General features: G+C 39.1%; 2 protein-coding genes across 2 annotated transcripts; both read left to right on the top strand.

Moving 5' to 3' along the window:
• The first annotated feature begins 1,682 nt into the window (after positions 1-1,682).
• LOC105386832 lies at positions 1,683-3,496 on the top strand. Its single transcript, XM_038119050.2, has 3 exons — positions 1,683-1,849; positions 2,249-2,571; positions 3,165-3,496. Exons 1-3 carry the CDS (start codon positions 1,798-1,800, stop codon positions 3,324-3,326), a joined length of 537 nt encoding a protein of 178 aa, XP_037974978.2. The 5' UTR covers positions 1,683-1,797; the 3' UTR covers positions 3,327-3,496.
• A 123-nt stretch (positions 3,497-3,619) lies between these two features.
• Positions 3,620-14,280, top strand: LOC105386800 (polycystic kidney disease protein 1-like 3). Its single transcript, XM_011557436.3, has 2 exons — positions 3,620-3,860; positions 11,925-14,280. The coding sequence occupies exons 1-2, from the start codon at positions 3,828-3,830 to the stop codon at positions 13,527-13,529; spliced, it is 1,638 nt and encodes a 545-aa protein (XP_011555738.3). The 5' UTR covers positions 3,620-3,827; the 3' UTR covers positions 13,530-14,280.
• Positions 14,281-15,391: the final 1,111 nt, after the last annotated feature.

Genomic DNA, 15,391 nt, shown 5'->3' with positions numbered 1-15,391 from the left:
CATCGTGCGTCACTTCACAATACGGTTATACGTACCCATGTATAGGTATGATCAATTTGATCGTGGTTTAGTTACGTCCTTTTATGGAATCTAGGTAGTAAGATGAGGAAGGGCGAGGACAGACTGTTGATACGCTCATTGGGAGAGATATTTATCCAGCACCGGACGAACATTGGCGGTTGAAGATGTATCGGTACTGAAATAAATATCTTACGTCCCTAAACCCGCTATAAGAAAGTACTAATAACAGTTGAACGTTCCTACCCAAACGTAAATAAATATTATGTTTTAGAATAAGTTATATGTTTTATATAAGTAAGTACTTATTAGTCTTCCTATTACGTTTCTATACATATAAAGTGACTTTTATTTTAAGTTTGCATAGGTTTTTTTATTAACTTATTTAATTATTTTATCGATAAGTTGTAATAGGCATAATAAGTCTTGATCTCATGAATATAGGTTAAGTTGTTACCATAAAAGCTTTGATTAATTCAATGTTTTGTTGGTCTATAGGTAGGTATATAGGTACTTGTAGGGTTGAATCCGGGTTGTTTACATTTGACATTATTAATGTAACCACTTCCTCTTTATTCATTAATTAACGTAGAACTTTACAATTATATACATGTCATCACAGTGCATTTTATTGCTGCAAGTCACACCTACAAGTCATCCAACCTTTACCAGCCTGGCTTGTCGGCAAATACGTTGTGTATGAAGCATTTAAACTTTCACATACCTCCTTGCCTATTCATATTAAAAAATATTGTTTACATTTACTATTACTATGTATTTTCTAAACTTAAGTTTTCAAATATTCATCGATTAGTGGGTATATGTATTGTATATCAACTAAATAGGTATAACTCTCCTGTAACTATACTATAATAAGCAACTAAATAATGTTTCCTATTTTATTATTGAGAGCTTTCAAAATCAGGAATTATTCTATAATGCTATTTGTTCCCTAGATAATGGGAATTCCGTCACGCGTGCTGTTCAGTTATTAAATGAAGGAAATCGTCGCGGCATTTTCAGAATCCGGGGCGTTCCGCATATGGGTAATCTGGGGTAATCATGGGTTTTACAATGTACCTACTTAGCTTTGGCTTACCTTACTTAATTATTTTTTACTTAAATTTTGTACCTACGTAGTTATTATATACAAGTACGTATCAACTTAAGTAGGTATATTAGTTATAAAGCTTTTGTATTTGGGATGATTCCGATATACTTATATAATTGCAACTTTTTTTAATAACATACCTAGTATACAACCTGCAATGCTAAAACTCCTTCAGTGTATTATGTCTTCAATCCAAGATCATAATGTAAGTATCTATAGGTACCTCATCTACCTATAATACGTAAATGTACCTAACACAAAATACGCTTCTTTTGTCACAATGTATGTAGTTTCAATTATCTTAGAGCTTTATGTAAGCTGTAAGTGTATGAAATATGTAGTTAGGTATGTCTAAGTGTAGCAGGTATTTGTCCTGAGAAGTGTTCAATTGAAAATAGTACATATTTTAATAATGATATCGGAAACTAATAAATGACATTGTTTACCAACTTAACTGCTTTTTATTATTTTGTCCACTAGGTATATAACTACTGGCAACATTTTTATATCTTAATCATTTTTATAGCTGAATGAGGGTAGCACAATATTATAAATAACCCACGTAGTTTAAATATCACATCGCATTTTGCGTTAGTAACTCATTGCGTGGTTAGAAAGGTTACCATTAACATACTTTTATTCCTTTTTTACAATTAAATTATCTCAAAATGGTTAGCTCTACGTCTGTATGGATATTGGCCTTGCTAAGCTTCAATGTTGGTAAGTAATATTTATTGCTTTACTTGCCTGCGTTTTATGTTCAGCCACGTTGCTGATTTTGAAATAACTTAACGTAGGTATTATTAAACAGACATCGAGTACCCTAGATATAAAAAATATTGTTTGAGTTATCGATATTGATGTAGCTTGATTGATCGTATTTTTATGTTTTATAAATTAAAAATAATGGACATCTATATGTAGTAGATTTATAACAACTATTCACAGCGAGGCATTCCCCGCCGACTTAACTAACAAGACCCTACCTACCTACCTTGATATAAATATTCAGAAACCCGCAAGCGCCAGCAAAAAAACCTAAAACGCAATGAGATCGGGGCAGGAAAGCGGTTCGGCATCACATCGGGATTATAAAGTGCAAGGTCGTTTGTTCCCCAGCGGCGGCGGCGGCGCGCTTCCTGCCGCGCGACGTGGAGCGCCTGGACGACGACGACCGCGAGCTGCTGCGCGCCGCCTACGACTCGCCCAGCTACGACCACGACAACTATGAGGAAGACGACGACATGAAGCTCGGCAAGCTCGACCTCGTCAAGGACGGCCTGTGGGTCATCAAGGCCAAGATCAAGGAGCTCAAGGCCTTCGACAAGGCGCTGGTCGCCAACCTACTGTCCACCAAGCTGCGGCTCAAGGACCTCATGGAGAACCACCTCGACGTCATCAAGAAGCACCACCACGAGAAGCCCAGCCACCACGCCTACCAGGTACGTGCACATCCAGCGACCTTGCGCAGGTTAAAACACTTCCTACCCAGCCGTTTACAGTAATTGTAGTCCGATTTTATCGAAATAGGCCATTAATAAAAGTGTTTTGTTCAATACAAGTCACTTTATTGTTTATAATGATAAGTTAGAACGTGGATATTAAAAGGTTTTGTTGACGTTTTTTGCGCTGGTTCCTCACGGGCGGAGCCATGTGTGGACTGATATTGACATTCCAGAGCAGCGGTTGATAGATGCTCGGCAAAAAAGTGCTCATAAATCTATAGTTATTAGCTCGTGTACGTCGGCGAGTGGGTTTTTTGTGACATTAAATAGATGATGCGGGGGAGGCGCAGTCGGCGGCTACCAGTAATAACAACATGGCGCCTGCCGCCGGCGGTGGCCCAAGTGGAAATTACACCCGAGTAAATGGTCCAAGGGAATCTAGATCATATATTTTTCCTTATTACCACAGCAGCGTCCCACTTAAGAAATGCATTTTTACGCCTACGTCGCATCAAATGATCAGACGCAATGTCTTACTTGACGCATACAGAAATATATTTTTAGGTAAGTAAGCACATCTAACATTTCAGGGTCCATCATACCAGTACTCAGCGCCGGAGTACCACGCGCCGCAGCAACAGCAGTACGCGGCCCCACAGCAGTACTCGGCGCCTCAATACCAGCCTGCACAGCAGTACCCGGCCCCGCAGCCCGCGCCCACCTACCAACACGACCCTTACTATGGCCACTGAAGGTTCAGAGGTAGCCCAACTAAATATTTTTATAAGATATTCTATTGATTTAAATAATTTATGTAAAATGTAAATAGGTATAATATAATAATGTTCTTTTATTGTTACTCTTAATCTTTACAAACTTAAAGAAAAGAGCTGGAACTGTAAATAAATTGCATCTACCATTACTGTTGAGTTATTAATACAGAAAAGGTCCCGTTACATTTGTCTTGTTTAATTATTGTCGGCCGATTTAAGGTCCGGCGGCGGGCGCTGGGCGCGAGTTGCGCTCCGCCGCCGCCGCCGGAGCTCGTCATAATGAAAGTGCACTAAATCGTTAATTGGGAAGGTCAGTGGTGCGACAGTGACCGTGTGGAGCACTAGACCCGCGACCCGCGCGCCCGCCGCACGTGTAGTAGAGGCTCCGCCTAGTGCTGCTAGTGCAACATGTGTGTGTACGCGAGGGTGGACATGGCTCTCTCCATCCAGTAGCGACGGCGCCCGCCTGCCTGGTGCGACATGAGGAGCCACTGCTGGCGGACTGTTGCTCTGGTGAGTACTCCTGTGTGATCTCCTGAAACTCACCACGCTCCGGACTAAGCAATGAGAGTTCATTTTACAATAGTCTCGAAGTAGGGCAGTGTTTAGGTTGGCATAACTGGGTTTATAGCATATTTTAGTAACTAAGTGCTAAGGTAATTAAAGCGGTATCAAAATTTAATCGAAACAATTACGACATCCTCTAAGCAAAGTTTTCACCTTCACACAAAATGCTACAATTAGTGTAACAAAGACTTGGAGTAAACACTGCGAGTGTGTAAATTTTTGGCAGTTGTTTAAATGAACCTTTTAAATTACGTGAAGTTTACAGGGACAACTCTTAATTCACTGAAACTGATTACATAGTCCTACTATATTTTGTCAGGGTCACTAACCACTACGCCATTCGTCGAGCAGATGATCCCGGGTTCGATTCCCGGCTGGGGCAGATATTTGTTTAAACACAGATATTTGTTCTCGGGTCTTGGATGTGCCCGTAAAATGGCAATAGGCCCGCCCCCTATTACATTGGGACTAACATAACACTCTGGCGAAAAATGGGTGCAGCAATGCACCTCTGCCTACCCCGCAAGGGAGTACATTAGTACAAGGCGTGAGTGCGTGTGTGTGTATTTTGTATTGTGATGAGATATTAAATTAGATCGGTTGATCGGTTACCTAACATCAAATTCATTTACTGTTATATTATTTATATTCACCTTCAGTTTCATATGTAGGTAAAGTTACCATAAAAATTATTCCAGGGTTTTCGATTTCCCACGTTAGTTAGGCAGAGATTGTTATTAGGTAGCCTACTACTACACATTTTTCACGTTAATGGCGTGAAGTAGTGCTAATAGGTAATGATTTGATTGTCCTATAATTTACAGCTCTGTAAATTGCTGCCGAGATACTGGAATTAAGACGAATAGTGGGTAAAGGCCGTGGGGTAATTGCCCTTATGGACAGAAATAAGTGTAGCAAAGCATTTCTAGATCAAGTTTGCAACCAAGTCGGTCGGTAGAGGACTGTATGGATTGATTAATAAAATATTACAGAAAGTATTGTTCGTAAGTCTGATTTATATTCAGAGTTCTTTTTATTTGCCATCAAACTTTGAAGTGGTTTAATTTTTAAGGAGGATTAGCATATAGAAATATGTTCCTACTGTCCATTCAAACCAAGCTGTACCTACCACTCGTGACCAAAGATAGTATGGTGTACATTAGATATGTAGATAGATACTTAAATTAGGAGAGTGATTTTTCACTTTATTGATGGTACTATGCAGGAAGGCATTACGCGCGTACTCGTGAACGCAAGAACGCAACATGCTCCGTCCGTCCTTTATCCCAAGCGTAGGTTGTCGCTATAAAAATGTCAGTTTGATCTTTATTAAAACTGGATCAGCAGTTGAGTTTTTGCGACAGTGGAGGGCAGAACGAGTCTAGAGCACTTCCTGAATCGATGATATGCACTCGAACATACATTATGTACGCATTGTACCTACGTGTGTTACTTGACGTTAGGTGCTTGTGTGGTAAAAGGTTTCAACTATAGTATGTGTAGCCAACAAGAATACCTACTACTAACTCACCTGTCCATCCAATTTTACTGATTGTTTTTAGAAACAACCAAATTTTTTTGTATTGTGGAGAATGATAAATATAAACCTACATCTACAATTAACTGCTATAAATAAAAGCATAACCATTGGTTTTTCCCTTTATTTCATTGTTGATTTATCAGGCGTACCTTATAGTTGTTACATATTTGGAAACACGCACTGTCTGGGCCAAATAAACGGACCAGAGAGGGGGATTTCTTTACCCCAGACTATATATACGAGTATCAACGTAGTAACGTTCTTATAAAAATGCATTCAGAATAACGATTATTGCGAGACTTAACTAATTCTATTGTGTCTTATGTTATGTTAGATTACATCTCTTATTATGTTTACGATATTAGGTGCCTATTGTTAGGACATACGAGTATCTAAATTTAGACATACCTAATACAAATAAAAAAATAACAACACCTTTACAGAACTGCGTGATAGGTTTCGTATAAACGCGTGTTAAATATTGTGTTTCCTACCACACCCTGATATGCTTACATGTAATATTTTTCTCGCTTGATTAAGTTTTAATCCAGCTTAACATCAATATTAATATGAACTACTTACTTCATATATTGGATTACTTTGAAGGTTTACAACAGATTAGAAGGTTAACAGACTTTCAAAGAAAATATTTAATTATAATAATTATAATAAGCTGCCGGGCTGCCTATAAATATATTTGAAGAGAGATGAATATAAGTACACGTATACCTACATCTTATAATTATTATTTTTTGTTGGAGATCGATTGACTTATGAATTGAGTCAATTGTTAATTACCATCTCATAATTAATTACCAGTTCAAATCTAATAGAGTAATTTGAATTAGCTTTGAGTTAAGTACTTTATTTAAATTTAGGACAGATATATTTTACAAAAATGGCTAAGGTGTTTTTATCTATGGGATTATTTCTTGATTATCCTAATATTATAAATGCGAAACTAACTTTGTCTGTTACTCTTTCACGCCAAAACTACTGAACGGATTTGAATGAAATTTGGTATACTTAGATATGTTCTAGACCATGAGAAAGAACATAGGCTACTTTTTATCCCGGAATTCCCACGGGAAAACTTTATAGGGCGAAGGGAAGCGCGCGGGAACAGCATTGATGAATGCTTTAGGGTAGTTTACGTAGTTCAGAATAATACGCCCAGTTTGTGGATAGCAGGTAAGTGGCATCTAAAGAGGAGCTCCATAAAGTGAACAAATCAAGGCGCACACACTGAAACTGCGAGTAGAAAGGTCACTGAGGAAATTCTTGTCTCCGTAAAAAACGAGCCTTTTCGAACGAAATAGTCACAAGTTTAAGTCCAAGCACGGCCTGTAGGTATATTCACTGTCTAAAAATGCCATTATTTCAATTCAGTATTCATTTATTCACTTATAAAATATGATATAGCGTAATTCAATGGATATTTTTGTGTATGTACCTAGTACCTACTTTTTTTTTTTACTTTTAAGTATATTAATCCGTAGAATTACGATACTTCATATAATTTAAATATTTCAATATTTTATAGATAGTTCTTATGATGTTTGTATTTTAATGTTTTGTTTTAGTGTCCAGGCACCCCGTTGAATTCTTTTGTATGAAGAATATGAGGCACTACTGTAACACGTATCAAAAGCTTTACATTTTTGTTAAGTTTGTACAAATATGAATTATACAGCAAGTCTGTGTCTGTTTATATAATAATCAGTTTCATTTTTATCACTTGGTATTAAAGCAATTTCAACATTGAAATTGATAGACGGGCTCTGTGAAACGAGCCAAACTATACACCTACCGAGATGGATATACTTGCATGAAAGTTTTAGGTTTAGGAAATCATTTTTTGAATTTATAAATCTTCTATAAACGAAATTTGATGCCGCGAGGTAGAGGTAAATGCAGGAAGAAGTTATCGTTTTTCTTAACATTTAGCTTCATGAGTTTTATTGCTTTATTTCAGGAACGCCTTACTTTAAAGTCGTAAATATTATGTGCTCATACATAAGCGAGCTCGCGCCGACATCTCAATATCGAATGCGCGCAGTAAACATTCGAATATAAATGTCAAAATCATCATAATTCGAAAGCGTATTTACACTTGTTTTTACTTCAATATGATCGTAGCATCGATCGGTTACTTGGTACAGTCAGCTGCATAAGTAGCTATACACTTTCGAACCTTGTCAATCTAACAAACCGCCTATCCATTCATTGAAGCATTGACGGTTCGTCAGTTTGACAAGGCACAGAAGTGTATAACAACTTATGCAGCTGACCGTACGTACAATACAATCCTAACTAATAATATTATAAATACGAAAGTAACTGTGTCTGTCTGTCTGTCTGTCTGTTACTCTTTCACGCCAAAACTACTGAACGGATTTGAATGAAATTTGGTATACATATACCCTGGGAAAGAACATAGGCTACTTTTTATCCCGGAATTCCCACGGGAAAACTTTTTAAGGCGAAGCGAAGCTCGCGGGCACAGCTAGTACAATATAACTTTATTGAACAAAACACAAAACATACAACTACGTAAGTATAGAGTAGTGTAGTGAATTATTGATTTTCTACCTAAGTACCTGATTTAGTAGGTTATGTAAGTTAGGTAGAAAAACAATAATAGTAGGTACTAAATCGTTATCCCTTGGGAATTCCAGGACAAAAAGTAGGTATACATATAAACCTCCATGTTAAATGACACTAGTTACTTATCTCTTAAAAATACCCGCATTAAAACCTGTTGTGTACTTTAGAGATCTAAGCATACAAACATGATACTGACAGACGCGAAAGGCGACTGTGCTTTATACCTTTACTATGTAGTGATTTAATTACAGTTTTGCTGATTACTACCTTTTTAAATTCATTTTTGATTATTATTATCACACTGGTGATCGTAAGCGCTAGAAACAGTAACCTACATTACTGAAACAAAGGAAAAATACTGAAGGATGTTGGCAAATAGACAACTGCAGGAAACGGCCGCTTAGGATAATACCTCTAGACGTAATTCGCTGCATTGATAACTGAATATGCAACAAATTATATATACTAAGCCTTCACTTAGACTCATGATGAGTTCACGTGATAATTATAACATATCTTTACAGAAGTTGAAATGAGACATACCTACCGGTAGAAATTAACTTTCAAATCACAATTTGTGTTGGAGATGTAAAGAACTGTTTATTTGCTTTGCTTTATAGATTAGGTGGTTTATAAGTTATTGGAAGTATGACGACCGAATGGCGTAGTGGTTAGTGACCCTGACTACTGAGCCGATGGTCCTGGGTTCGATTCCCGGCTGGGCAGATATTTGTTTAAACACAGATAATGGCAATAGGCCCGCCCGCCTATTACATTGGGACTAACATAACACTCTGGCGAAAAGTGGGTGCAGCAATGCACCTCTGCCTACCCCGCAAGGGAGTACATTAGTACAAGGCGTGAGGGCGTGTTTTTTTTTTGGAAGTATGACTTTACACCCTATATACCAAACTAATAACTAACTATATAGTTGCAAATTCATACGTAGTGATAGCTGTAGCTAGGTCTAAAAATACATAATAAAGTATTACCTATTATATCTCCCTACAATGAGTTGGTATGAAGAACTAGTTGGAAGCCAGCAAAGTTGTTAATAAATAATTGACCGTCATAGAATAGTACTCATAAAGGTCTTTTGTCCTTGATTGTTCTTGTATTAATCCGGATCTCGACACTATCATATACCTACTTAGGCACTTAACTGATAATGATAATAGGTTCTTCCCACACAAACCAACTGTTAACATAAAACTTAGGTAGGGAGGTACTTACACTTACAGACCACTTACACGTATAACTATAGATGCATAATGTTGAATTTAAGGTAAACCATTAGCAACCAAGTGCATGGTATTTTATACATATAGGTAATCTACATAATAATTATATTTGTTTAAAAGCAAGCATTTTGCCCACTATCGATCTACCACAGCGTTGAACAAAATTGGTTCAACTAAAGACCAGTTCAAGTAGGTATTTTTTACTTAAAATTCCTGACTACTTTATGTATTATTACGTAATTATTAATTATGTAAGTAATTTTCATTCTTTTTCTGCTCCATTAACCTTGATCATATCGGAAATAAGCATTATTGAACGACAGTTTTCAGTTTTGTGTACGTACCAACCAGTACAAAATTACTCCTTAATGTCCTGTTCAGTGTATACTGTGTGCAGTATACCTAAGGCAGATAAATCTGACCCCTCTCAGAAGCATTGTTACCATGAGCGAGGGGTCAGGTTTCTCTGCACATGACCGTACCTACTTAATTACAGCTGAAAATAAAATACTGAAATGAAACACATAGTAGGTAATTAGTTGCTATTTAGTTGCCATAAAGTTTTCCTGCGGGAATTCCAGGCTAAAAAGTAGCCTGTGGTAACTCAGGGGCTTCCTAATAAAAGGTAATTTATTTATCAATATTGCCTAGCGGTTTTTCGTGAAAGAGTAACAAATAATTTCACAGCAAAGCTCTGTTAAGTATATTAATAGTAACTACTGGAAAAAAAACGGGGTGGGCCAATTTCCCATTATTTATTTTGACATAATTAGACGACTGAGTAGGCAAATTCGTTTTTAAATAAATTGTTGCTCTTGAAATTCCAACAGCATGTAAGTACCTATATTGAGACGTATGAATGGCATATACTGTTGTTACCTGTTTAGCCGGAGGCGAAATACCTACATGAAGGATAGGAAGTGTTCTCGGACTGTGTCGAATGCTTATTGCCATTAACGACTGAAAATTATTGCAAATGTGGTAAAAACGCTAAACTGGTTAAAATATGATTGTTGGTCACGGCTTAGCATAGCACCGACATCGTAAAATCGTAGCTTGATTGAATTTAATGACGCTCTTAAAGAGTGCGTGTTCAAGCCGAACCAACGTGGTGTAAAAAATATCTCTGAGTAACTGATCTCAATTAAACGTACAGTTGGTTTATTATTCAACGTTATAATTATCTTAATTCCTACCCACTCCCTACCTAATAGATGATCTAGCACACAAAGGATGAAAGGAATGAGGGGTCGTCGTGGGATCAATCAATCGATCAATATTGACTTTCACAGTCAATACCAAGGCCTAGGTCTTTGTGAAGGTATCTAATCTATGCCTTTAGAAATGTTATCAACACTAATAACTTAATTATATAGATATGTAAAATTAGCTAGATTTTACTGGACTGTCCTGAATTCTATTCCATGGGTGTGTGTGGTCAGCTTAAAGTCACGTGTCAATAGATCCTGGTGGTAGGTAGGTATTCCAGTTGTTTGACAGATATGAGCAGCCCACTGCTAGTTCAGCTATCGCTCGACATTGAGGCTGAGACTAGGCTGCGACGCACGCGGCGGCGCGGTGCAAGGCCGTGGGCGCGGTCACTGACAGCCGCCCGTTTCCGCTCCGATGTGTTAGCTACATTTACCGACACTCTATGCCTCAGATATTTCAAATTTTACAAAACCCAGTTTATTTAGAAAACAAAGAGTTTAATCGCAAAGGTTGCTCTTTTCTCAACGTGTGAACGGGCCTCAAGTCGCATGCCAACATTAACTAGATTCATCCGATAAGTTCGCTGATTTTATCGCATAATTTAAACCTCAAGAGATTAAACGCATTGCAAGTACAATAATTAACAAAGGGCGCGCATTTCTCAGAGCAGAAAATGTAAAAAGAAACACCCGGATTTGATCCTGGCAGCAAAAAGGAGATATGCCAGCTCGCGGCGCGGGCGACTGTAATTTGTCGTTTCCTTTCTGTTCAGTAGACAAATCTTTATAAATATGAGCCGATCCCAATTCAACACGCACAAAGATACGTGTCAGTATTTTAATGTTCCAGAATGTTAAATAAAACTTAATGCCCGCATCATTACTTTCAGTGGGGCGGTTTATGCCTACTCGTCTCACTGTATTCACGTCTGTTGTTGGTGCGTTTATTTTGTTGGTTACAAACAGTGATTGAGTGGCTTGTCCTTTCTTCGTCGTTATTAAGCACCTATTTATCCTTTTCATTGGAGTGAACAGTTTTATCTTACTCATCTGCGGAGTCCAGCCTGCAGCTGTCGGCGCACAATGACTCCTTATTAATCCTCTGCGGATTTTAATAATATATGGCGGATAGGTCCCTAGTTTGAATTCAATGGAGCAATGCGGAAACAGTTTTCGATAAATCAACTCTCATAATTATGGAGGACCTCAGAACCATTGTCATTTGGAAATTAAAGTTAGTTAAAGATACTTAGCTACATTACAAGTAGGTATACCTGTACTAGGTACGTAGGATGAAGTCGTGACCTCGTTGTTTGGTGCGATGTAATTAATGCCGAGTAACACTTCCGCCAATTTTATGACTTCGATGTTTTAGTAAAAACTAACTCGTGCCATTTTTTTCTAATTCCAGATCATGCTGTGTGGCGTGGTGAGCTCGATGCCGGTGCGACGGCTAGACGACGCGGACTCCACGGAGCAGAGGGCGTCGCCGGGGGGCGCGGGGGCGGAGGTCATCTCCGTCCGGATCACCTCCTCCGTGGCCGTGGACCGCGGCTCCCGCCGACACCGCACGCACAAGCAGCCAGCTCACACCATACTAGATACGTCTCCAAGAATAGAACCTGCTGATACTCCAAGCACGAACAATTCTACAGAGAACACGCGAGATCAAGAGCTAGAGGGCGCCAACGTGGAGTTTCTAAAACAATTGAAAGCCAAGAAGGAAGCTCAAGGTTTAAACAAAGTGGAGCGAGTCCACGATCTCCCAGAAAACTTAGATAAGGAAGCAAATATGCCCGAAGACTCCATAGTAGAGGAGTCTGTTAAATCAATATTAGAAGTTCCTCTGAATAGCGACGACAGCGAGGGGGCAGGCGAGGAGCCGCGCGGGCGCTCCGTGGCCGCCGCGCCGCCCCGCAACTTCATCCACGGTCTCGGCAAGAGACCGCTCGCCGATAGAAGTCGACGACTGACCACGGCTGTAAGCTTCAACATAGTCCACAGCTCGTACAAGGCGACTCCCAACTACAGCGACCACACGGGCGCGGAGCCGGGCCCGAGCCTCCCGGACAACTACTACAGCGAGCCGCAGCGGCTCTACAGCGAGGCTCCTGCAGGGTTTACACCATCGCACAAACCCTACAGCGACCTGCCCAGCGCTAGCAGCCAGGCTACAGAGGTTACCAGCCAGATCACTGAGGGCTACAGTGATACCACTAAAATATTTAATACTCCACCAGAAATAATTAGTGAAATGATAAATACAGGCAGTGAGGATCCTGCTATCAGTGAGACGAAAGACTTTAGCATATCTCCAGAAGTTAGCACAGAAATTCCTAAAGCTTCTACCCCACCTGAGGAAGCTTCAAGTGTAATCCCCAACAACCCTTCGAAGGTCTACAGTGAACCTTCGAAAATCTACAGCGAACCACCTAAAGTTTACAGCACCCCGCCTAAAGTATACAGCGAGCCGCCTAAAATTTACAGCCAGCCTGCGAAAATCTACAGTGAGCCTGCTAAAATTTACAGTGAACCGGCCAAGATATACAGCGTGCCTAGCAAAGTGTATAGTGTACCTTCGAAGGTGTACAGCGAGCCCGCTAAGATCTACAGTGAGCCTTCCAAGTTTTACAGTCAGCCGGCGTCCTTGCACTTGCCGTGGCCGGGGCAGGAGGCTGGCAGCCCTACGACAACCACCACTACAGAAGCGCCGACCACCACCGAGCTCGACACGGCCCTCGACCAAGAGATGGGCGATGAAGACGCGGGCGTGAAGTCCGACGGCGACAGCGCTAGCGACTGCGCGCAGGACAAGTGCAAGGTGGGCTACGTGGTGGAGGGGCGGCAGTACCGCAAGTACCGCGTGGAGGAGCGCACGGCCGACGGCTACCTGGTGGGCGAGTACGGCGTAGTGCGCCACGAGGACGGCGCGCTGCGCGGCGTGCGCTACACGGCCGACCAAGCCGCCAGCCCGCGCCTCATACACGACGCGCTCATGAAGTTCCTGCAGCTATGAGCGCCATTATACACTAGACAATTCGGCCTGGTTTTACAGTCACGCTGATGCGGATTGCCGAGAACGATTGCTTTGACTGGGTTTTGATCCGTCAGTATCTCAACAGTCTGACTGTTAAACTAGCCTCAGGCCAGCTCTATACGTTGGCCCCGACGTTGCTGGTCCAACGTGTGGAGCCAGCGTTACTCTCTTATTTGTTGGAGAATATTCATGGACTTTATGGGCATGACGCGCTGAGTGTAGCTGCGGTTTGCGGGTGAACTGAGAGACCGTAGGGGTCACTGTGTCTGCCTGGAATATGTGATTGTGGACTGTGTTGGTAGGAATGCCCGACGTCTGCCGTAAACTAATTGTGATCAATTATATGCTTTGCAAAATCCGAATTCTGTATTCGATGATTATTATATCGCTTATAATTATGTAGTTTATTGTATTTATTTATCGCCTTCTACATTAAATATTGCATCAATTTGCTCAATGGATGTCACGTTAGTAAAGCATGTGTGAGTATATGGTATCAACTAAATATAATTCGGTGCCATTTTACGTTTAGTTTGTAAGTAGAAGATACAATTGTGTTCATTGTGACCCGAATACAGACTTGATCAAATTTAAACAAGTGTTTTTTTACCTGAATGGTACTTGGTTCATAAATAAGATATTACCAACTAATTTTTATTATTTGGAAAGGGTTTAAAAGAAAAATATGTGTATCAATATTTGATTATATTAAATTAATTATTTTAGAACACTAACTCAGATCATATATAATAACGGTTAATAAATAAGATACAAGCCTAAATTCAAATTAAATTTACAACGGCTTACAGTACAATATGTTATACAATAGAACATTGAAAATTTGCTTATACTTATGTATATCTAAAGTGTTGCAACTTATGTAAATTTTAAAATAACTTCTTAAATAAACTGTTGTAGTTTCAGTTAATTATATTAATGTCATTAGTAGTCATAGTTAAAACTGAGTGAGTAGCGTTACACTAACAACAATTCACCTCCATCTTCAAGATTAATTTGCAACATCAACATCGAATATAATATTTTAAGTAGATAAAATACAATGTCTTATAACAACGCTAAGATATAACTTTCAAGTTAGTTACTAAATGTTTATACACAGATCATCATTTTCATTCCGAACATAACGATTCACTATTCCTGGTCAAATCTAGTTTCGAATAACTACAAACCTAATTTCCTTTTTTTATTACTTACAGTGCATTACTTTTTTGCCAAAATATGAGGTAATTTTGTGTGCACATTTTCGTGATACATATAAGTAATCGACCTTCACATTCTGATATAATTAGATATATATTTGAAAATAGGTACCATTAGATATATAAATCTTCACTTTTTTTTATTAAGACTTTAAAAAAAATTGCAGCGGTACCCAAGTAATTAATTTAAATTTTACCGTAATGTAGTCAATAGATATGTGAGGTGTAACGATTGGGGAAACTTGGTTGTGGTGCAAGTCTCCGTCAGTACAAATGTGGAAGCACTCTGGGTACGTACTACTCGTTGAAATATCACACATTTACATACAAACATACATGTACATATTTAGAAAAATCTACGCTGTTGCTAGCTGAACACAACGTAAGCGATCTACAAGGTATTTAATATTAAATATTAGTAGGTGATTGATTTAGTTGAGAAAAATATTTTGTTAGGCTCTCCCTGTGGTGGAATTATGACTGATAAAAAAACCTTATGATTCAGAGCTTCTAATGTGTACACCTAGTGAATGTCTTTCTATTCTACAAAGTTGTTGGAAAAACCGTTTCGTTAAAAATAACGTTTATACTTTTATATGTCTCACATGATATCATGAAATT

This window comes from Plutella xylostella, chromosome 12 (genome assembly GCF_932276165.1).
Source record: "Plutella xylostella chromosome 12, ilPluXylo3.1, whole genome shotgun sequence".
Taxonomy (NCBI): domain Eukaryota; kingdom Metazoa; phylum Arthropoda; class Insecta; order Lepidoptera; family Plutellidae; genus Plutella; species Plutella xylostella.
This window is presented reverse-complemented; position numbering and strand designations above follow the sequence as displayed.

What these genes read in the sequence shown, in the direction of transcription:
- LOC105386800 (XM_011557436.3), top strand. Translation starts at nt 3,828, where the DNA reads ATGAGGAGCCACTGCTGGCGGACTGTTGCTCTG. An exon ending in GCTGGCGGACTGTTGCTCTG is followed by an intron (nt 3,861 to 11,924) that starts GTGAGTACTCCT and finishes TTCTAATTCCAG; the next exon opens with ATCATGCTGTGTGGCGTGGT.
- LOC105386832 (XM_038119050.2), top strand. Translation starts at nt 1,798, where the DNA reads ATGGTTAGCTCTACGTCTGTATGGATATTGGCCTTGCTAAGCTTCAAT. An exon ending in CTTGCTAAGCTTCAATGTTG is followed by an intron (nt 1,850 to 2,248) that starts GTAAGTAATATT and finishes TTTGTTCCCCAG; the next exon opens with CGGCGGCGGCGGCGCGCTTC. An exon ending in CCAGCCACCACGCCTACCAG is followed by an intron (nt 2,572 to 3,164) that starts GTACGTGCACAT and finishes CTAACATTTCAG; the next exon opens with GGTCCATCATACCAGTACTC.